This window comes from Erpetoichthys calabaricus, chromosome 5 (assembly GCF_900747795.2).
Source record: "Erpetoichthys calabaricus chromosome 5, fErpCal1.3, whole genome shotgun sequence".
Taxonomy (NCBI): Eukaryota; Metazoa; Chordata; class Cladistia; order Polypteriformes; family Polypteridae; genus Erpetoichthys; species Erpetoichthys calabaricus.
Genome location: NC_041398.2, coordinates 47,799,648 through 47,824,517, shown reverse-complemented (window position 1 = coordinate 47,824,517; position 24,870 = coordinate 47,799,648). Strand labels below are relative to the sequence as shown.

The 24,870-nt window shown below is 40.2% G+C and overlaps 2 protein-coding genes across 11 annotated transcripts in view; one reads left to right on the top strand and one right to left on the bottom strand.

Moving 5' to 3' along the window:
- The window catches only part of fam113 (family with sequence similarity 113), an 89,531-nt gene extending 79,473 nt beyond the window's left edge, over positions 1-10,058 (top strand). For all 5 annotated transcript variants that reach the window (XM_028801509.2, XM_051928367.1, XM_051928366.1 and 2 more), the window contains 2 exons: positions 2,684-2,782; positions 9,617-10,058. In XM_028801509.2, the coding sequence (XP_028657342.2) occupies positions 2,684-2,782; positions 9,617-9,738 (221 nt within the window). In that variant the 3' untranslated portion in view covers positions 9,739-10,058. The remainder of the gene's footprint in view (positions 1-2,683; positions 2,783-9,616) is intronic.
- Positions 10,059-11,518: 1,460 nt separating this feature from the next.
- Positions 11,519-24,870, bottom strand: part of dctn1b (dynactin 1b) — a 178,518-nt gene continuing 165,166 nt past the window's right edge. For all 6 annotated transcript variants that reach the window (XM_028801503.2, XM_028801500.2, XM_028801502.2 and 3 more), the window contains one exon: positions 11,519-12,678. In XM_028801503.2, the coding sequence (XP_028657336.1) occupies positions 12,541-12,678 (138 nt within the window). In that variant the 3' untranslated portion in view covers positions 11,519-12,540. The remainder of the gene's footprint in view (positions 12,679-24,870) is intronic.

Genomic DNA, 24,870 nt, shown 5'->3' with positions numbered 1-24,870 from the left:
CTTGTCCTAATTGTTTCATACTGTATATAAGAAACCAGTCCAATATGAGGCACAACTGTTAACCACCACATTTCCTCCTGCTAGGCCAGTTCAGTTGATAGTTGCTTTATGCTGCACACTTGTGAGAGGCGAAGAAAAAAAAAAAAAAACTGGCTTGGATCTGCTGAGAATGTCAGTCATTTTCTAACTGGCTTAGTCCTGAACAAGGTCCTGGGGCTGCCAGAGCTTATCCCAGCTAGTATAGGGCACAAGGCCGTAACAAACCCTGGACAGGGTACCAGGCCATCACAGGGCAAACACACGCACACACTCTAGGGCCAATTTAGTATTGCCAATTGAACTCCTCTGCATGCATTTGGACCCAGAGTGCTACCACTGAAATCCTGCTGCCCTGGTGTGAAAGTGCAAATCGTATTTAGGCCATGTTTTGACAGAGAATTGAACCTACGGAATTATTCATCTGTTTTTTTTTTTTTTTTTTTTTTACTAACATCCTTTCCATATTATAGTACATACAGTTTTAATACATCACAGTTTAAGAATCTGCCTTTTAAATGTACATTTGCTAGTATAAGCAAGTCTGTGAATCTTGAATTCGTTTTTATAATGCTTGACAAAAGGTAAGCACTTGATTTCTGTGATTGGCAACTCACACTTGCATTTTGCATGGATGCTTGGTCAAATTAAATATTTCTCAAATTTGAAATAAGTTCAACTTGACAAATCTCACTTTGAAATCTTGCTTTAATTTTAACACTATGTAGAAAAGCTTTCATGAATTATGTGGAGAATGTCCCGGCATGGATTTCCAGTTGTGAATCCAATTACAGAAAAAACACTGGGCCAAATACATTTTTTTTGGTGTATTTTATGTGCCGTTGCCTAAAGCCTAATTTAAATCAGTTTCACTTTTGATGGTGTTTTTCATCCACTTGGAGTTTTATAATTCATTTCCACTGAAAACCATATGATTGTTTAGCTTTATAAAATGTCTTACCTGAACTGAGTTTTATTTTTTCATATATCCACAAAATGGCTACCAAGTCATATGCATATACATAGTTTATTAAGCTCAACTAGTTTAAATAGCATTCCTTTATGTCCTGATGCCATTGATCCTGCTGTAATCCTTTCTCCCTTCATTTGGTCCATTTGCTTCCCAAACCAAAAAAAACTTTAGTGTCTTGTATATCGCTACAATTCAGTTTACTTTATTAGTTTATTTTTTGTTTAGCACTGTGACTGCTGCTACTTCACAATGCTTTGAGGTATGATGCATCATTCATTCTCTATAGATCTGCACAATACTGTCTCACCAGTGGAGCCAGTAGTGTCACATAATTGTGACTTTTCCACTCGCTGAGATGAATACGGACTGCAGTTTTTTGCCGTTTTTAGCCAACTATTCAGACAGATATTAAAAATATGGATGAGTGAATTGACTTAGTTAAAAATCATGGTTTGTAGATGAAAGGTGGTGACATTTTTTGGCATGATTTAGTAGCTAAATTTCCTTTACCTTGTTAGCCAGAAATATGAAAACCCATCTCAATAAGTTACGTAACAAATCTGTTCAGTGGAGGACACCCTAATAACTTAGAGCACAAATGCCCATATATATATATATATATATATATATATATATATAATATATATATATATATATATATATATAGTGATTTCTTTACGATTTTTTTTTTAATAAGCCATGGGCTAACTTAAAATTCAAACCTAATAAAGAATGAGAGTAAGTCATTATTAAAATGGCACTTCTGTTATTACACTTGAATTGACGATTTTCAGAATTTTGTATAACTAATCTGCAATTTTAGCCAAGTGTTACTATGGTTTTCCAAGTGTAGGTACATAGTGCCAGTACAGTTTCTACTATTTTAACAACCTTCTAAAGTGATCCACAGTTAACTGAAGTACAGTACTTCAGCCACAGGAAGAGAAGGTTTTGGTTAGTCAACTACTTTAGCAACAGCTGCTGCCCTATAAATGATCAAAGGTTCCTTGCAATGGAAAACTGGTTTATGAAGGTCTTGCTGACTAAGGTCAGAAGCAAAGTTTGTTGAAATTAGGCTGAAGGTGGAGCACAAGTTTAATCCATAATTCTGTACTAGCCCAAGGTTGAAGTCCTGTTGTTATGCTACTTTCAAGTGGCTTCTCTTCACCTTGCATGTTTGCATATTTCACAACATAAAATAACTGCATGATATTCAGCATGTTTCCAACTAGAAGAGAACTGTTTAAACTTTGCATGAGTACAAGTGGGGACAAGTGTGAGTGTGCCCTGTAATACAGTGGAAATCAGTCCAGGAAAGGGTACTAGTTTAGCCGTGGTTGCCAATATAGGCACCAAATCTGACTTGGAAATCTAAAACCGAGAACAAATAGGAGGATTCTCTGAGAAATGCAAAGTAATTAAACATATATTTGCCTGTAGTTTTGCGCATTCATGCCTTTTCGATTGTAGAATGATTAAATATTAGAATATTACACCACAGGGAAGTATAGGATATGATAAATTACAACATGCATACATTCAAGTGTACTTAAAAAATGTCAGCGGTAAACAATATGAGAACGTGTATTTGTTTTGTAACTTGTGCACCAGCTGTCTCAGCATGAGGTTTATGTGTGTGAGGCACATGTTTTAATGTGATTTATTTGTCTCTAGGCACCTTCTGGAATGAGAACATGGCCTACAATGATTCATATTTATACAATAGAGAAGATGAGCACTACTTTTCAGGAAACGGCTTTGCTCAGAATGATGGTAAATATTGTACTCGTTATTTTTGCTTTTTGAAACTTGCAAGGATTGCGCTTTTTTTTTTTTTTTTCTCTCACCACAACTCGGGTTAATTTTGTTTGCTTAATAGACAGAAACCTGGTCATAGGATAATGCAGCATCAGTATTCATACTGATGATTTCCTGTCTAAATAACTACAAACAGTTGCTTAGCGTATGCGCCCTTCATATGACTTAATCTAAAATTTTATATCTCTGATCCTGACCATTATATTGTGCTCATTGTTTAGCTTATTCTGTCAGACGTTTGAGGAGGGATGCACACTGCACAGCTGTATGATAGCAGTGAGCAGGAACAATGGCTTCAAAAGTAAAATGGGCGTCTCTCACAAATTCTTAATTGCAGCTTTTCTCGGATTCCTTGGGTTTCAGGCAGACTGCCACCTTTTTTTAATTTAGATCATGCTGTGTCAAAAGATCGACTGTAAAGGTTTGGATCTGGCCTGTTTGAACACAATTGTATATTTTGGTCCCGGATGTTCTTATGTTGGAACATCATTTGTTTCAAAGGGCTACTTTATTTAAACTATTAGAAAATGTAGCACAGATCTTCTACATGCCCTAGCTAGTGCACCACTAGAGCTAAAGAATCAATGTACCCTTTCTCTATATGCTTACCTTCTTCAGTCCTCTGTGCCCTAAGCAGAGTGTTATCCAGTTATTAGCAATTTCACCAAGTTAATCTATATAATCTGTCAGTGTGTGTGTGTTGATTTTGGCCTGCTCTTAAATTGGAATAATAGATGCATGCCATTCATTGAGATTTCACAGATAGAATATAAATAGTAATAGGGCACCAAGGAAAGTAAGGTGCATTCATTTCAGAGTATCAATGGTGTGTGTGTTTAATTTTTAATTTGATTAACATGCTGTTGTAGAGAATATATAATTGCATACTGTTGAGGCAAAGTTTGAAGTCCAAGAAGTCTGAAGATTTAGTCAAAAAAAAGCAAAGATCACCTTTACAAGCAACAAGATCACCTTTGCTTGATCATTATTTGGAATCCCAGACACCATAGTGTCATATTTGTAAAAATAATTTTCAAATGATCCTGTTTTCAATTTTTCCCCTCTCCTGGTCTAATTAAACCCCAGTTAACAGAAGCCTTAACATCCCTTTTGACACAATTTACACGTGTACATTTTAAAAAGGAAGTGAAGTCTTTAAATGACCGTAAACATTTACATAAAAATAAGGCAATTCTTCATGATGTATGTTGTATGCCATTTATATAAACTAGTGCACAGGTTGTTTGGCCAAAAATAAATTTTTCGCCCCCTTGTTTATTTAAAAAAGGGGGGGGGGCTAAAACCAATCCAAATAGGCCAGATAGCTTCATGTAAGCTATGTCCAGATTTGCAGTACGTCAAGTATTCAGACCTATTGTTGTGGCACTCCATCTTGTGGTCTGATGCTTCCTCTTTGCTTTAGTTGTCCTTGATGCATGTCTAGAAACGAGTTGATTAGACATTTTTTAGAAAGTAAACTTCTGTATATGAAAGTTTAGAACAACCGGGACTCTTCCTAGAGTTGCCCATTCAGCCAAACGGCACATAAAGACCTTAGTCAGGTAGATGATCAGGAACTAAATGGTCAATATAAGAAGTCTTCTGCTGAGATGATTGTCCTTCTGAGATGTTCTCCATCTTGGCAGCATTCCACCATCAGGTGTTTATGGTTGATTAGCCAGTTCCCTCTTGGAGTTCACCAAACAGCATTTAAAGGATTTAAGAGTTCAGTTTGTCTCATCAGACCAAAGAATTGTTTTCCTCCTGTTCCCAAGTACTATTGGTGGCAGCATCATGCCATGTGGGTGCTTTTCAGTAGCAGGGAGAGGGAGGATGACTGACTACATTCATTCTTCCTTCACTTCTGACCAAATACAGAGCTGGCTTTGAAGAAAATGTGCTCCAGAGTGCACATGATCTTGGGCTGCAGTTTACCTTTCAGCACAATGACCTGAAGCATACAGCCAAGACAACACTAGAATGTGCTTTAGCTCGGCCACTCATGGACATTGTGACCCGTGCCAAAGCCAGACTTAAACCTCCTGTGTCTGTGGAGAGACCAGAAGACACTTCTCATCTAGTCCGACAGATCTTGACAGGATCTGTCGGGAAGAATCCAATAAACTGTCAAAATCCAGATGTGCAAAGCTTATAGAGACTCTGAAGACTTAAAGCCATAACTGCTGCCAAAGGAGTTTTTAATTTTGTGAACAGTTTTCGCTTTGTCATTATGGGTTCATGTAAACTAGTGTGCAAAGATGGACACATAAATCTACAACCTAGTAAGGTGGGGAAGAAAGTGAATATTTTCTGAATCCACTACTAGACTAATGTGATGAAGCTGGCGAAACCTTGGGTGAAAATTTTTAACTCCGCCATCCTCCTCTTGGTCCCAATCTCTTGGCAGTAACCAAAAGACAGATTGTGTGTGGAGCTCAGCATTGCCAGAAGATCTCACAGTAACGCCACTCACTCCTTCTCCTGATTGTAAGAAACCAGCTGAAGAAAGATGTCATTCCAGAATTGTGCTGCTAAAAAGAACCAGAACTCTAAAGTAGAGGTGAAGGAGTATACTAATTAACAAGAAGAAACAATGCAGCTTTACACAGAGAAAAAAAATCGATTCTTTATCACATCCAACACTACAATGTTTTCAATTAATAAAAAAAGCATTCAACTTTTGTTTACATTGTTCCACTACACCAATCCTCCTCCTCCTCCTCCTTCTGCAACCGTTACTCTTAAATGAATTGCTGTATTCAGTGCTTCACACGAGGGAATTCTTTCTCTACCTTTGTGTGAAGTCAAGGAGTTCTTATTAGATGCAATAAAGTGACAAATTTAGTGGCAGACTAGTGGAGCAAGTTAGATCTTCCCACATCATGACCAGCTACATCTAACACTCTGGCAGCAGCTAGAAAATGGGGCAGGTGCCAAACCTGAAAAGGTGACCCCAAAACTTGCACAAAAATGTCAAGTATACCTTTTGGGCACACACACATAAACTAAGTCCTGTATGAAGTAGCTTCATTTTTGCCTCCTCCCCATCATCTTTATTTTCTTACAATACTTTTGGGAGCATCAGGTGCATTTGTCTGGCAGTCCTTTTGGTGCGGGGAGAAGTATAGCAATTGGACAACTTGAATTTCCCCAGAGGTCCCTGGCCCCACAAGATGCTGGTTTTATACCTGTGCTTCAGGCCTGGCGGGGACGTGACGTACTTAGGTGAGATGCTTCTGTTTATGATTAATATATTTCTAAACCTTTCTGAGAAGAAGTTTTCACTTTGTCATTATGGGTTATTGAGTGGAGATTGATGGGCAAAAATTGCAAATTCATTTGGAATGAAATCTACAACACCTAGTGTGCAGAAAATGAAAGGGTGTGAGTACTTTCTGAATCGAATACTTTATCTGTAAGACGGGTGCCACAGAGTCCAAAACACTTCATAAATGTCTTTGGGCGCACACCTCATTTGTGAGAAGTAATCCAATTGGCTGCAAGCTAAATATTTAAAGTAATTCTAAATCTAATACAGTGATCCCTCGCTATATCGCACTTCGTCTTTCGCGGCTTCGCTCCATCGTGGATTTTAAATGTAAGCATATGTGAATTTATATCGCGGATGTCTGCGGTCTACAGTATGTGTGCTTCCTCAGTTGATTTGCCCATTTGAATTCAAACAAGGGACGCTATTGGCGGATGGCTGAGAAGCTACCCAATCAGAGCACGCGGTTAAGTTCCTGTGTGCTGCTGATTGGCTCAGTGACAGAGTGCTGCATTAACCAGGAAGTCTAATCTCACTCATTCAGCATTAACGTGCCCAAGCGCCAACATAAGATGCAAATGATTGCAGAAAAGGTAAAAGTTTTGGATATGTTTAAGGAAGGAAACAGCTACACCGCTACAGGACACCATTACAGCATAAATGAGTCCACGATTCTTTTTATTTAAAAAGGAGGAAAACATATAAGATCTACAGCCGCAGTGTCCTTTAACCAGGGCGCAAAACGAGTTGCAAGTGGATGTGATAAGGCAGTAGTCTGGATGGAGTCTGCTTTAGGGATTTGTATTGAAGAGTGATGGAAGAAGAACAACAAGAGGCTCCTTTAGAAGAGCTGTAACGCTATCCTTTGTTGTGCTGTAAAATTAAACTCATCGTTATCAGATAAGTCGTCGTGTCATTGTTGGTGAGTAACCATAATTAATTATTTACGTACAGTACTTATTACATGTACATAGTTTAGTGTCACTGTACACACATTTTACTGTATACAATTTTTCTTGCATTGTACGTATTTATTGCTGGTGGCCTGCCTGTCGTAATGGCTGTAACATGAGATATCGGAGACGCTCGATATCTTTAAAATAATATTTAGGTTTTACTGTATGTAAACTGTGTTTACATACATAATTTCAACGAATCTTACCTAATATCTAAGAGAATACAAAGGGTTTATGCTGTATAATTGTGCGTGAAATGTTTATAATAGTGTGGGAGAGTTTATAAAGGCTTAAAATATATAAAAATAACCATATGAACATATGGTTTCTACTTTGTGGATTTTCTTATTTCGCGGGTGGCTCTGGAACGCAACCCCCGCGATGGAGGAGGGATTACTGTATTTAATAAATGTAGTTTCAACTTACAATGGCTGTAGAAAGTATTCATGGGGTACTGCTGCCACAGTTTGCATTGTTTATAACCAAAATTCTGTCTAAATGGAGTATTTTTGGTTAAAGACACATTTCTTATTAACTTGAGGAACTATAATCCAATTAATTAGAGAAGTATATTAAACTAGCGTCTCCCCAACGATGTCACGACTTTTAGGCTGTCAAGTGGTAGCAACTGGCAGTATTGTCCCAACAGCTTGAAAATACACAGAATATCGGCACCCGTAATCAAAGCAAAAATATAAGATGGTGGCACAGAAACTCCCCAATTTATGATTAAAAACCCTCAATGAAAGTACTGCTGACAAATATCTGCACTGATTGATTCCTTACACTCCAAAGCCCCCAAATCCATAGCTGACGAGCGGTACTTCTCCAAGCTGTTTTGTTGTGGCTTTACTTTTATAATTACTGTATGTACAGTATGTTTTGTTAGGTTTGCTCCACTGCCATTTTGACATGAGATGTCTGTGGCAAGTAATTGACAGAATAGGCAACACTGAATACCAGTAAGAGCAACTTTATTCAAAAGAGCGATGCTCGCTTTCCAAAACACACACATGAAGTTTAGATGTAGTGAACAGAACTTTTTTTTTAATGTATTCCCACTAACTTAAAAAATAATTTTCCTTCCCTACCTTTTAATAAGGTGAATTTTTAGAAATGGGATAATAGCCCTGTATGTGTACGCAAAGCATTTACTGGCTTTCTCTGTTCACAATTAATACTTGAAACTATCAAGACAAAATGCAAATGGTGTATGAACCCCTAAGCGCGGAGCTTCTCATTCTATAGCCTCATTTCCCACAATATGTTGAAGTTGCATTTCAAATGAACTTTTTACGTCCAGTTTGTTGTGTTGTTTGGTCGTGAATGATTCTTTCCATGGCGTTTTTCTTACTACTCAAAGACCACCTCCTTACTGCCGTGTGTCGTCTCGTGTGGTTGTGGATGCTGTGTATCTCTGAGAGGTGAAACACAAAGTGCCTGATGCTGTGTGAGACCACCTGCTCTTCCTGCCCCTCTTGCTTACACCCACCGGCTCCTGGGGGGTTTGAAACTTTCAGTTCAGTGTTGCACATCTTTTTACAGTTTGAGTCCCCTGTGTAACCTGCACACACACGAGCGTCAAACAACTGAAGAGTGTGCAAGTGCCGTGTGCTGTCTGTAGAAATGAGCGAGTGTCTCGCCTGTCTCGGGGCGCTGCGGTAAGTTAGCTCCTGTCATTTCCAATTTTTTCTTTTGATGGTTTGCAGTCGCCACCTGCTTGACTCTTGGTTGTGTTTTAGCAACCGTCTGGGGTCGAGGAGGACGCTTTCCACACCCACTGTATATCCGTTGGGATTTTAAAATGGAGAACTGCATCACCAAATTGTTTATAGGATTAATAAAGAGAAGTGGGCTACAGGGCACGAGCAGCGAAAGAACATTTTGCCCAAGTATTGGGAACAGATTTATTTTTTTTCTTCTTTCACCTTCATTGGCTTGTGTGTGTAAAAGAGAAGAAAAACATGCAGTTTGGGAATCCTGTTGACGTTTTCATGCGACGTTCAGTCTCTGTGGTCTGACTTATTGTTGTTGCAAGAAATGGAAAGAAATAAATAATTGACAAGGTAGGTGTGCAAGAAAGGAGAACTGGTGAGAACGGTAAAGGTTAAAAACACCAAACCTAACCCAGTCCACAGTGACGGTGGGCTCATCTGGGACTTGGAGTGGGTGTCTGAGCCTCTTCTGTGCTTTTATCCCCCCAGAGGGTAGTGTTGAAAGTTATCTTGGAGCTCATGAGCACACACATGGATGTTCTTGTACATTCTTAGTTAGGTTGTAGATTGTCTTTGTCCAGTACATGGAGTTGATATTAAATCCCTCAAAAATGTTCTTATTGAAGACGTTCAAACAGCTCATCTGCTCGTGTGAGACCATTAGAAACCTTGTCAGCTTTTATATTTATGGTCAGTGGACAGCAGGCCATCACTGGTGAATTCACTACATTACAGGACGAGCAGTTGCTTGAGGTGGCTATGAAATGAATTGTAGCCCCCCAGCCTTGCATTGCAGTTGTGTATTGAATTCTGTCGACTCTGGATGAGAATCTTTGTCTCTTCTTTGCAGGCCCTTATTTTAGGGAGTTCATGCGGCCCCACAGGCACCGTTTTGTCATGAGGAGTCCGCCTGCCAAGAGGCATTTTGCACCCTACAGTGTGCGCAGGGGGGCGCCGTTTTACAGATACTGACGTGTGGTGGGTGACCAGCAGAGACATTCAAGAAGCTAATGGGTTTTGGTAGAGCACTTGCTATTAAGGAATTCTTGAAAAACATTCTTTTACAAAAGCAGTTTGTTTGTGCAAAAATATGCATGTCATTGTTTAAAGTGTTTTTTAAAAATGATTGTTGTGCTAAATCAAGTATTTGTCTGATTTTAATTGTTTAAATTTGCACTTGTTTTGCTTGTTAAGTCTTTGGTTTAAGAGCTTTGAAACTAGTATTAGCAATTTGTTTTTTTGCTCGTTTTAGATTTGTTTATGTAGTTAATATGCATGTTGTTAGTTGGTAAAGGGGAAAAACAATGAAAACATTTGAATTTATGATGAAGCCAAAATAAAGACATAAATTGCTCAATGTATTTTGTGGATTTTTGATTGTGTTGCTTGTAAGTATATTTGTACAAACTTATTTTCAGAAAGGTCTAAGCACTTTCTTTACCCGAGCCCCTCCACATTTTACGAGACTGACGCTCCCCTCGCGGGGTCAATGCTGTCCTCTCTGAGGCATCTGCTTGTTGGTTTGTATTCCCAGCAAAGCTTGACAAATGGGGGACGAGCCCACCCAGCATGCCTTTCGACAGACGTTTTCTGTTTCTGCTTATAGATGTCGACTGACAATACAAAATGATAAATGTGTAGCTATAGCTGGGGTGTGAGGTGCAGCCATCAGTCTCGATTCAAAAGGGTTTCTATCAAAAACAAAGTGAGTTCACTAACAGAAGTTTAAATCTGCTGTTCTCTTAAATACAAAAGCTATGCAGATGCCATTCAAGCGTATAGTGTAGAACTGAAAAGAAGCAGTGGAACTGAAGAATGGAAAATAGAAGAAAAAACGTATCTGATGTTTTACTTTCTCTACTGGTCATTTTACAGTCTCGGAATCCTCCAGATACACGCTGGTCAGCTATTCCTCACTCCTCGTCAGTCACTTCAAGGGTCGAGTTTACAACTGTTAAGTTCAGCTGACTACCCAGTTGGCTCAGATATTCATGAATTCAAGATGCAGACATAATGACTGGCTGGTTATTTCAAAACTAGAGGGATGACATTCAGAAACTTGGTTTGGGAAAGTGGAAAAGGTCAGCCATCTGAACGTTCAGTTTAAAGGCCGATCTGAACGCCAGCGGTACGTCACGGTAGACATGATGCCCTGGCGGCTGATGATGATTTATTTTACTTGGTGAAGACTTTGCATCTTCAGGACTGATGGACTTACATTTGTGAATGTTTTCGGTAGAGCACATCTCTGGGGTTAAGGCAGCTAATCAGTTCTTACTACACAAACTTTCCATTTTAAAGCTACTTTAAAGGTAGTTGATAAATTGTAACATACCTCTTCTAAAATATTAAATATAAATCTTCTGATTCACTATATACTGAAAAACACAAGTGCTGTTGATGTGGCCTTGGCCCGTAAGCTGTGGTCACTTGTTCTTTGTAGTCCTTCATGTAACATTTCTGAGACCCCAACAAGCCCAAATTCTGGATTCACTTCTGTGTGCTGCAGGTCTGTCACTTTTCCTACTCCAAGCTACCATCTTTGCTGGGGGGTCTGGACCTGATCTGGCCGTCGTCTTGACTTGACTGGTGCAGTGTAAAGTGGCCATTGAGTACAAGTGGAGATGTGCAACAACAAAATACAAACTGCTTTTCCTTGTAAATGGCAGTGGCACCCTGTGTGGAAAGAAGCAAAAGATGTTGACGTTTGATTGATTTTCTAAATCGACAGACCACTCCAACTAGCACAAGCTTTTGTTCCATTTATTTATTGTTTTATTTGATGCTTTTCTTCATCAGCAAAATAAATAGTGCAGCTTAGTACAGGAAAAGCTCATTTTGATTGCAAGATTCATTTATCCATTAGTGATGCCAAAACTCCACCACCTCTGTTAGGGGGCTACAACCCATGGTGGTGGTATTTATGTGCAGGACAGGAACCAGACTTGAATGGGGCAACAAAACAGGAGGAATATCCGAGGGGGCTATTCTGTTATAATCCTTACTTGCCCTACTAATTTGTTCCGATTGCTAAATTACAAAGGTAATTGCCCGATTCCTTACATTGGCACACGTGCCCATCATGAGTCACCTGCTTGCATGTGCCAGTCAGCTTTTTCAGCAGAGGTCACAAATTTCATACTGTCAGTCTCACTCGTGGTTTTCATTTAAGAAATTCTGCTAAATTTGAGTGCTTCAGTCCTAATTCAAGATATTACCATTAAACCCGCACCACGTTGTGAAAAGTGCAAAAGGGTAACCCCTATGTTCAAGGAATATTTAAATCTTGATATAAATTTTAAAAAAAATAATAAAAACAAAAGACCCTAAACTGCTTGCAGTATGGCTGGAGTCTGCCCTACCTTACAGGGCCTTGTAGCAGAAGGGTTGAAATCCTTGAACATCCTACCAGGCGTGAGCACCTCTGATCAGATATTAGTGCTTATTAGGAAACTCGAAATCCATCATCACCAGTCTTTAAATGACACAGAAAGAAAGCTATGATGGAAAGAAATGCTGTGCAAATAAAAGCGGCAAAGTTCCAAACTCTTTCTTGTATTTCTGATATGAAAGCAGCGCAGGGGAGAAATTTCAGCTTCATTGATAACAAGTGGAAGGCCACACACAGAATAAGATTTACAGTTAAATATCCCAATGCTCCCCTACCCCAAAAGTAATAAGTCTGTGTCTGCACAGCTTTAATGATCAGGACTTGGTGTAAACAAAACAAAACAAGGAACTCGCAGCGAGTCGTGTTACTGACGCACAAGAGCATTAAGAGATGAGCAGGCGATGGACTCTGTGCAGTTCTGGTTGTTTCAACACCAGTCGATGTACTTCTTCCTGGCCACGAGCACAGGGGATCAACACTTTACCAATGAAGACGGTGTCTGCCTTCTGCTCCTCTTTAGCCTAAAATGAGAAACACAACAGAAGTGATGTTGGGCTGACAAATGAGAAAAGGCACTGGACAGCAAAACCACTGGGCTCCTTCAAAACTGAAATAATAATACATTTTATTTATATAAATAAATAAGGAAAACTGTGGGCAGCAGCTCAAAAAAAAATGGAGGTGGCCCACCAGTAAGAAAACACTGGGAAGGTCAGTGGGCACAGCAGCTCTCCAAGGGGACTTAACACTTTGACAAGTGATAATTCACAATGTCTCCAGTTTCAGCTGGGTGTAGTTGTTGCATTGTCACCACGTTGCATTACCAGAATTTTATTTTTGATCTCTCTTAAATTTTAAGTAAGTGACATTTTTGTAGTATTAACAACTCCTGCACGGTGCTTAGGATTGCAGAATGGAAGGGGAAATAAGGAAGCTGACAGGGTAAGGTAAGGTAAGGGCTTTAATTAATATAAGTCACATTTCTTAGAGGAAGTCATCACACCAGTGTAAAAGCTACCCACTCATTTGTCACTCGGCCTACGCTGGCCACCATTCTCTACCTGGCATACCAACACCCATAGTCATGGAAAAGAACAAAACTTCACATCATCTGCCTGTCTGCAGCACTTGGCTTCAGATGTGAACTTTCACTTGGTCATTCCAAAAACATGAAACCCATCTATTTAGTGGATCAAGACCCTTTGTCAACTCTGTTTCAGCCCAAAGATGGATTTCTTCAGACCCCTTGAGAATATTTTGACATGACACTTAAATTAGACAAGGAAGGCCCAAACTGTGGTTCTGCCAGATAGAGACATTTACGGGATTATAAGTGATGGCCATTTGTGTATAAATATATATATATACATACATAGATATATATACACACATATATAATATATATATATACAGTGCATCTGGAAAGTATTCACAGCGCATCACTTTTTCCACATTTTGTTATGTTACAGCCTTATTCCAAAATGGATTAAATTCAGTTGACTGGACATGATTTGGAAAGGCACACACCTGTCTATATAAGGTCCCACAGTTGACAGTTCATGTCAGAGCACAAACCAAGCATGAAGTCAAAGGAATTGTCTGTAGACCTCCGGGACAGGATTGTCTCGAGGCACAGATCTGGGGAAGGTTACAGAAAAATATCTGCTGCTTTGAAGGTCCCAATGAGCACAGTGGCCTCCATCATCCGTAAGTGGAAGAAGTTTGAAACCACCAGGACTCTTCCTAGAGCTGGCCGGCCATCTAAACTGAGCGATCGGGGGAGAAGGGCCTTAGTCAGGGAGGTGACCAAGAACCAGATGGTCACTCTGTCAGAGCTCTAGAGGTCCTCTGTGGAGACAGGAGAACCTTCCAGTAGGACAACCATCTCTGCAGCAATCCACCAATCAGGAGTGGCCAGACGGAAGCCACTCCTTAGTAAAAGGCACATGGCAGCCCGCCTGGAGTTTGCCAAAAGGCCCCTGAAGGACTCTCAGACCATGAGAAAGAAAATTCTCTGGTCTGATGAGACAAAGATTGAACTCTTTGGTGTGAATGCCAGGCGTCACGTTTGGAGGAAACCAGGCACCACTCATCACCAGGCCAATACCATCCCTACAGTGAAGCATGGTGGTGGCAGCATCATGCTGTGGGGATGTTTTTCAGCAGCAGGGATTGGGAGACTAGTCAGGATAAAGGGAAAGATGACTGCAGCAATGTACAGCGACATCCTGGATGAAAACCTGCTCCAGAGCGCTCTTGACCTCAGAGTGGGGCGACGGTTCATCTTTCAGCAGGACAATGACCCTAAGCACACAGCCAAGATATCAAAGGAGTGGCTTCAGGACAACTCTGTGAATGTCCTTGAGTGGCCCAGCCAGAGCCCAGACTTGAATCCGATTGAACATCTCTGGAGAGATCTTAAAATGGCTGTGCACCGACGCTTCGCATCCAACCTGATGGAGCTTGAGAGGTGCTGCAAAGAGGAATGGGCGAAACTGGCCAAGGATAGGTGTGCCAAGCTTGTGGCATCATATTCAAAAAGACTTGAGGCTGTAATTGCTGCCAAAGGTGCATCAACAAAGTATTGAGCAAAGGCTGTGAATACTTATGTACATGTGATTTCTCCGTTTTTTTATTTTTAATAAATTTGCAAAAACCTCATGTAAATTTTTTTCATGTTGTCATTATGGGGAGTTGTGTGCAGAATTCTGAGGAAAAAAATGAATTTAATCCATTTTGGAATAAGGCTATAACAACAAAATGTGGAAAAAGTGATGCGCTGTGAATACTTTCCGGATGCACTGTATAATATATAAAAAAATACTGATATATATATATATATATACACACACACACATACATACACACACTAGGGGGCTCTGCCCCCTGCTCATTTCCCTCGCCAACCCCTGTGTTTGGTTTACTGGATATACAATTTATTTTTTGTATAGCCCAAAATCACACAAGAAGTGCTACAATGGGCTTTAACAGGCCCTGCCTCTTAACAGCCCCCCAGCCATGACCCTCTAAGAAGACCAGAAAAAACTCCCAAAAAAAAAACCTTGTAGGGAAAAAATGGAAGAAACCTAGGGAATGGCAGTTCAAAGAGAGACCCCTTTCCAGGTAGGTTGGGCGTGCAGTGGGTGTCCAAAAGAAGGGGGTCAATACAATACAGTACAATACATAGAACAGAATAAATCCTCAATACAGCGCTAATCCGATGAAAGGACCCCTCATTCCCACGTCCCCATTCATCAGGGATGACTTTACCTTAGGCAGGCAATCTACAATTTAAAGAGATTGTTATTTTCTTGTGAATTGTTACATATGCATTATTTTCACTTTTACTTTAAAAACTTTTGTAAAAACAAAACTTGTTTATTTCCTGCCCAGCGCGTGGTTACATCTCTTTCTTCCCAGACGTATAATACTGCTCGTGTTGTGAAGGGTGTTGCGGCAGAACATATGCTAAGGATATGCCTTTGGATCATTTGCTATCTTTTTGCTGCTTGCTAGCAGCCTCTTCTGCCTGTCGCATGTCGTTGTTTTAAGAGCTCGGAGCACATGATGCTTGCCTGCCAAAAGCAATCCAACAACTGCTAGCTTAGAGTTCTGTTGACTTATTTTAAATGATAGCTCACTGCCTGGTCTCATGTGATGTTGTAAAAGCAATACCTGTCTTATTTCTGGTCGCGGGTGTGGTTGAATTCTTTCTTGCAGGATGTATAACGCTGCTCGTGTTCGGTTGGGGTAGCTGCTGTCACGCTGCCCTTCGATCTTTTTAAAGCCTGTACAGCCGCTGTTCTTTTTGCTACGGCCCTGGGACAATCTCTTGGCACCAAGTCTCATGTTTATGGCCCCTGCGAGACACACCGTGGCAAGTCTCCTTGGTCTCGCAGGTCTTTAAAATGTCTTTCAAGATTATCACGTATCGTAGCCTTGCATTTGCTTTCCATTCCAGGATTTTCTTTTATATATAGAGATATATATATAGATATATATATATATATATATACACACACACACACACTCGCACATACATACATATACACACATGTATATTCAGTTGTGTTCAAAATAATAGCAGTGCCTCAAAATCCTTATACAGTGGAACCTCGAGATACGATCACCTCTGTATACGAGAAATTCAAAATACGAGGAAAGTATGAGCGAAAAATTCAGATCTAAATACGAGCATTGGCTCACGTAACGAGCCACGTGCCAGGCTGTGGGTATAGCTCGCGGCTTAGCGAGGAGGCGTGGTAGCTGTAGCGAGCCGCAGGGCGATCTGCGGTGTCTGCGTTTCTCACCTAAGTGCACAGGTGGGAAACTGCCCACATCCATGATTTGTCCGGTGGCTGATGGGCTGGGCAGGGTTGCCACCCGTCCTTTAAAATACGGAATCGTCCAGTATTTGAGAACGAAATTGTGCGTCCCGTTTTCAATCAATACGTATGCGTCCCTTATTTTTTTGTATTAAAAGTGGTAACCCTAGCAGCTGCCATGTCTTCCCCGCATATATAGAGAAGCGCGAGCCGGTTAAGGGGGAGAAGAAGTAAAAGAAAAGAGAGGAGAGAGAACGGAGGTTGCAGGAGGAGGCAGGAATCCGCAGCAGTAGGAAGTCGGTGCGAGAGAGCGAGCGAGTACAGGCTCGCGTGTAGCTGAACAGGCGAGCCAAACAGCTGAAGCAGGACGGTGTAGAGAAGGTCAGCTGCATTAAGTGTCTCGCCTGTTGCAGAGCCCGCATGGGAGAAGCAGGTGAGACGCTAACAGAGAAGAAGCACCGGGGATTGTCATCTGTTTTTTAAAGACTGTTTCCTGTTGACGTTTTAACCTCATGTTAAAGGATTGTTATTCTTATGTACTTTAAACCTCCACTTCACAACTGTTTTAAGGATTATTTATTTAAAGATTTATTGAATGCTCTACTGCACTTTGGACACCTGTTTTGATTCTTTTAATAATCAGTTATATTATTTACCAGTGTTATTTATTAAAGGTAGACTACAGTATATATAATTTATCAGTGTTATTTGTTAGGAAAAATGATTTTTATGTTAATATATTTGGGATGCGGAACGGATTAACTGGATTTCCATTATTTTCAATGGGGACGTTTGTTCTAGATACGAGAAATTCACTATACAAGCTCAGTGCTGGAACGAATTAAACTCGTATCTAGAGGTTCCACTGTAATAGCTTTTATTTCCATACATTGATACATTGGGAACACTGCACATTCTATTTCAAGTCAAAACATGAGGAAAAATTGATCAAAATTGTGTTATTCCTTTACAGAAAGTGAAGAAAAAGGAATATTAGGCTGTTAAAAAAAATCACAGTGTGGAGTTCAGTTAGTGAGGTTTGTGTCAATTCCAGCCCTTATTTAAAGGAGGGAGGCAGCAAACGTTGTACATGCTGGTTATTGTGCATTTCTCTGAGTAAAATGGGTCATACCAGACATTGTTCTAAAGAACAGCGAACTTCGATTAGATAGATAGATAGAAAACAAGCCTTCTCTATTGTCCTCAAATGCTTTCTTTGTTGCAACTTACCAAATATATGGAAAATAAAGGTTTATTTCACCCTCTGCTTACTGTAGATTGACAGATGTTATTCAATCAAGTAATGAGATTTGTCATTTATTAATACTTCAGAATATTTTGTGGAGCACAAAATTGACGAGTTTGCTATGAAGTAGACACCACCACAGTCAAATGTGTGACAAGCGCTGATCGTCACCATCTTGTAGTTCGACTGACTAAGACAGTTGCTTTTTGTATTCTGTGCGTAGTGCAAATGCGAGATCACGGCAGATAAAACAGGATCGCACAAGAGATAGTTCTGGAATCATCCCCACTTAGAATCGCCATCAAAATGCGATGACTACTTTGCAGAAAGCAGCTAACATGTTTACAATAATCCATCTTCTATTCATTTGAATAAGGTGATAACAAACCCACAAAATTTCAAAGTGTCAATCGGGAGCAGGTCAGAGAGGCTGAGAGACACGGCGCAGATCAGTCACCAGCACTGTCTCACAGACACACGTGGGGCACTCCAAGGTGAGCATTGTAAGTAGTAAGCAATGCACATGTAGTTGAAATCTACTGTACTGTATGTGTAAAGTGTAATATGAATAAAAGTATGTGCTGCACAACTAGTTACAACTGTCACTCAAACAGAAACAGCGCCACTGTAAACGCCTTTCTGGTGAGGTCGATATTAAAGATCCACTTTACTGCTGTGGCAGCAGGTATAAACACAACTTGACCTGCAGTCAAAAAAGCATCAGACTTTACCAGCAGCACCCCTGCCTCATGAACACATCTTCAAGGTCCGGATAGGCGATCAGTACAGCGTCATCTTAAGAAGTCACAGCACAGTATAATAATAAAACATTTCCTTAAATAAAAATGATAGCTCTCCTGTCTGTATCATTCCTAACCAATCTTGCAGTTACAGAAGCACAATCTTAGTCACTAACACATTTACCGTGTTGCCCCCCCCCCCCACCATTAACAATCACAGTAAGAACATATTCCACCTGATTAATATTTAATCATTTAAACCCAAAATCATCACCCATAACAACAACTGAAATTGTCAGTCAAATGATTTGTTTTCTTAAACACATGAAACAAGATGCATATTTACGTTTGATATATCTGCACTGGGGGTGTGTGGCCCTGGCTGTCTGTGGTGGCCCCCACTTCGCTAGCTCACCTCGCTCGCTATTGGTCCACGGTGGAATTGTTTGTTAAGTGATAAAAAAAAAAAAAAAAAACCCTCTTTGTGCAACATTTCACACACGGAGGACGCAAATCCACGCTCTCCTTATTATAGGGCAGCAACGCTACCACTGCCCCATCCACATTACTGAATCACCCCTGCTCCTAGCGGAGTGGATGTATATATTTTTTTATTTTTATGTATAAACGTTTAATTGATTGTATTGACATGTTGTATACTCCTAAGAAAGACAAAAAAAAAGAAATATAGATGATGTAAGGTTGTGAAGTAAAATGAGGGTTGCATGAAACTGTTGCACAATTTAGCTGATCTTTTTATATATAAAGTGAATATAAATTAATGATAAGAGGCAAAGAAGGGATATCCATATTACTAACCGAGAATGCTAAACCGGATGATGGACGCAGGCACATCCGGCCATGGGCCGTAGCTGCAAAAAGACGTACTGCGCAGGCGCAAAAAGAGTCCGCGAGAGTCGGCTGAGGAGCCGAGAAAGGCGGACAAAAGAGGGCGAGAGAAGCGGATGAGGGGCCGCGAGAGGCGCAGGCGCAAAAAGAGTCCGCGAGAGTCGGAGAAAGGCGGACAAAAGAGGGCGACAAAGGCGGATGAGGGGCCGCGAGAGGCGGACAAGACCACAGAAACAAGGAGTGAGCACATACAAAAAGGAGTCACAGAAATGAGGCGCAACAAGCACTGAAAAAAGGAAAAGGCACATAAAAAAGTAGTCAAACGCAGGCAAAGCACGAAACACATTGCACACGAAACTAAACACACCAAAAAAAAAGAACAGACGAGCGCACAACAGCAAGGCACGACCACACCCCCCCCCTACCCTACAGGCACGGGACACACACCAAGAGGGGGATTCAACAAGCCCATGGAAGACAAAAAAAAAGAACACAAAACCACCCCACAGACCCTACAAGCAAGGGACGGGACACACACAAAGAGGGGGATTCAAACAAGACACAGGAACACAAAAAGAAAGAAGACGCTCGCGCAACAACAATCCCCCCCACACATCCATAAGAAGTGACACCCAAAGCCACATATTCTAAAGTGAACGTCGACACCTTCACACTAGACAGCATAGGTGTCAGCATAGGTGGATGTCCTTTCAATAAAGCACTATTAACCGTTCAACTGCAGAAAAGGAAACATATTAACAGTGAGTGCGATCCTCCTTATTACTTATCCATATTTCGCATGCTGAAAAAGAAACAAGTCATGAATACACGGTCACGGGTACAAAACGATTCGGAAAGGATAACGGGAACAAACACACGAACACGAAAGAAACAAGAAAATAGACGGCGGTGCATAAAACGCGCTTCTGAAACACCGGAAGAAAAAATGTCTCGGATCAAAAAACGCAAAGCACAAGTGACACCGTTACAGAGACGTGCCCAAATGTACAGACACAATGAACGTAGACGCATTCAGCGCGCATGTCAAAGTGCTGCATCGAAACAAGCACGATTTCAAACCGAAAGAGCTCGCGTATCAGACATACAAAAAAGGGAGCGAAGAGACAGAATAAATGAACGGAGACGTGAACAACGCGCAAATGAACTGACAGAAAAAAAAAAAAGCAAGACGCGAAAAGCACCAAGCTCAAATGACCGACATACAAAAACGGACAAGGCTCGATACAAACAATAAATTCATTGGGATTAATAAATGTCATTTGCAATCATTGTCATTCACTTAACTTCACAGAAGAAACAACTGGCAATACAAATAATGAATTTACACGTTGTTGTCAAAAAGGTCAGATTAGACTGCCTCCTTTACATTCATATCCTGAATATCTAAAGAAGCTTCTAACTAACGATGTGCCTGAAAGTAAAAACTTTATGAACTGCATTAGATCCTACAATAGTTCATTTGCTTTTGCATCTACCGGAGTACATATCAGGCCACCAAAAGGCAATGGCCCATACTGCTTTCGCATATGTGGACAAATATTGCATCGCTTTGGAACAGTGCACCCTGAAACAAATCAACAACGCAAATATGCACAAATCTACATCCTAGATCCAGATGAGGCAATCTATCAACGCATGAACCTTCCTGAAAACAAACAATGCACAGAGCTTATAATGAGAAACGTCACTCATATTTGCTTTCCGCTTCTTGATACTTTAACATACCCCATATTATTTCCAACTGGACAGGAAGGATGGAGTGCTACAATTTCAAGAATTAAAAAACAGCAGGCGCAGAGACGATCATGTGTATCCATGAAAGAATATTTCTCCTACAGACTCTCAGTAAGGGACGACTTTAATCCATTACTCAATGCAGAAAAGCTGACTCAACAATACATCGTTGACGTTTATGTTCGAGCGGAATCAAATGATCTGCAGTGGATAAAAAACAACCAGCCTTCACTTACAGCCGATAAATACAAATCGCTGCTGGACTACATTTATCGGGATGCTGACGTCATGGAGCACCCAGCTGGAAAGCCTGTTATTCTACCATCATCCTTTCAAGGCAGCCCAGGCAATATGCAACAACATTACCAAGATGCCATGGCTATCGTAAGAAAATTTGGAAAACCGGATCTGTTTATCACTATGACCTGCAATCCTAAATGGACAGAAATTACAACTAATCTATATCTAATTCATACATCTCACTCTTTGTCATGTCCCAACACCAGGGGTTGGCGAGCGAAGCGAGCAGGGGGCGGAGCCCCCTAGTATTTGACTAATGGTTAAATGTGTTTGATGATCAGAAACATTTTGTGTGACAAACATGCAAAAGAATAAGAAATCAGGAAGGGGGCAAATAGTTTTTCACACCACTGTATATATATATATAAAAATGCAACATTTTAATGCAACACTCCATTTTGAAAATCAAACATCATATAGTATACATCTCTCTATGTATTTTTTTCATCTTCATTAGGAGAATACAACGATGATACTCTCGTGTCAATGCAACCAATTTAACAGGCATATGTCAAACAAAATATATTTTGTAAGAACAGTAGTAGTAGTAGTTCAGCTGTGTGGCCCGATTAGGAGGCTCAATTGAATCGCAGTTGTCTCCCAGTAAAGAGACCAGGGGTTCGTGGCTTTGATCCTCTCCTTGGAGAAATTTTTATTTCCCTTCCTCTATTTAACCAAAAATTCCACTGTGGGCTGACAGTGAGGGAAGGGCATCCAAAGGTGGCCTGGGTTTGGGGGCACACCGCTAGTTATATTGTTTAGTATATGTAAAGGGTTTCACTGTAAAACATATTAAACTTCATAATTGAGCGTTTGGAGACCCTGGTGTCATACTGAATTTGTATTATATAAAAACATAACATAAACTACTGTCCAGCATGCTTAAATGTGTGTTTTCGTTTCTGATTGTTATACGGCACTTCCCTCTTTGGACAATTCGCTATAAACAGTTTCAGCCTATCAGCATCTTCCAAACATGCAGCATGACAGTGTGAACCTTCACTGACAGCGGCATTAGATGGGCTCTTCATTTCATATACATATATTGTGGAGTTGTTAGACTGTTAAGTACTGTTTAAGTTACAGTTTAGTGTAACATGTGACTTATTTAGCTCTTAAATCGGTATGAAAATGCACACACAAGCCTCCTAAATTATATACTGAAATGCCTACATTTACAGAGTCTGTTTTAGGAAGTCGTAGTTTTTACTTGTTATTATGCATTATAACTTCTGAGTGTCACATATTATTTGTTACAGATTCTGTTTTATATTCTGTATGCAAACATTTTAAATGGAGCATTTCTTGAACTGACTATAGCAGACTAGTCTTCTTAAAATGACTTAATTTATATGATATTGACAATTAATCATAAGATCAAAAATCAAGGAGGCTATGAGTTTGCATGGACTGTGCTGTTTCATCTTTATTTATGGCATCGCGTCAGTAGAGTGCGTGACGTTAACAATGCATTCTGTCCTAAATGACAGCGCACAAGCTCTTTTTGATATTTCCTAAAGGCCAATGTGTCTCAGGTTGTTCATTAATATATTTTGACAGTGTTTTATTTTAATTTAACCAGAATTACTTAAACATATTACCAATATTAATTTCCCATGTAGATAGATAGATAGATAGATAGATAGATAGATAGATAGATAGATAGATAGATAGATAGATAGATAGATAGATAGATAGATAGATACTTTACTAATGTAATGTTTGGTGAGAATAAATAAAAGTAACACATATAGTAGTTATGCTGCATTGTTTATTATTAACAGAACTCATTATTTGTCTGAAATGTTCCACTTTGTATTTTTACGATTGTCAATGGAATGCTTCAGTATACAGTCGCTTTATTCCACTTCTAAAGGTGTACATTGTCAGTATTCTCCATTGCATTTGGTCCCAGTGTAACGGAGGGGAGGCAGACGAGCTCACATAATGGGAGACAAGGCACCGCCTCATCTCGTGCTTTTTCTCATTCCTGCCAGTTTACTATTATTATTGAACACGTATGTAGAGGAAATGTGTCTTATTTTATATGTATGAAAAGAAGGACAGTAAAGCCTTGAATGAAACCCAGTGCTGATGCACAGGTAAGGAGCAGGGAATGTTAAATGTGTCAGTGACTGCAGGAGATTGTGTACCTGTTAGATGGTTTAAGAATACAGAAATGACAAACGCTCAGTCTTTCAATAATTGTAGTTACATCAGTGATTTATTCTGCTGTGCTGCAGTTCAGAAAACTACTTCTATAGCCCCCACCGCAGCCTTTGGCAAGATGCATTCACAAGAGAAGGATGTTTGATGGCAAAGTCTGGTGCTTTTTTGAAAATTTGGCTTTAGATGTGCTTATCCAGCTGTTCCTTCTTGTCAGCACGTGTGTCTTTATGTCCACCTCTGGATGAATTTGTAAAGTTTCTTTTCAACTTTTTTTGTCTCATTAATGCAGAAATCCCGAGGCTTTCCTTAAATTTCAGAAGCTGCTGTTGATTGCACCGATTCCGTTTTAAAGACAGTTGTGATTAGTTACGCAGAACTCACTTTTACTCGCATTGCTTTTTGGAAATTATAATACATATCAGCTACAGATCTGGGAATCACTAAATACTATAAACGTTTAGAGTGTTTTGCGCATATACTGTTGTGATGATGACGTCGGCTTTGTAAACTTAACACGAACTGTCTCTCTGACATGATCTACATGGAGTACAGTAGAGCAGACGCTGGATTGTTATAATATGTGCCGCCTTATGGCAAATATGCTCATCAATTTGTTGCAGGTTGTAGGTGGACAAGACTCCACACCAAGGAGCCCTATGTGAATCCTTCACAATGTCTCTTAAACGTATTTGTTAACTTACAGACAAGTCCCTCATAACTGTTTTTTAAAAAAAAACTTTTTTTTTTTTTTGCTTTGTGCAAGCTCCATACGTGAGTCCCACCTACGTGAACTGTAGGATTTGAACTGACGTCAGCACACCTTAGAGATGCAGCAGGGTCACTACTTGAACGCTTTGAGCCGAAGAGGTCTGGCAGGGGAGTGTCTGACCAAATCAGAAACTTGTTTTTCTTTACACAGAGAGCTATAGACACTTGGAATAAGCTACCAAGTGACATGGTAGGCAGTAGGGCTTGAGGGACTTTCAAAACTCATCTTGATGTTTTTTTAGAAGAATTAAGGGGATAGGACTGGCAAGCTTTCTTGTGCCAACTGTCCTGTTCTCATCCAGATTGTTCTGATGTACACTCACCAGTCCCATGCATCTCACCTGGCAGCTCCTGCACTCCCAGTACCAGGCTTCAGTCTGCTGATGGCAGACTGTATGGTAACCCCTTGTGTTGGGTGATGCCAGCCTTTCCCACAACTGTCTCTAACAACAACACCCATTTTTTTTCCTGGCAATTTAAACCTAGGACATTGAAGCTGTGATGCAGGAATGTTATTTTTGAATAACACTCATTAGTAACCTCAATTGTGCTTCACAGCAT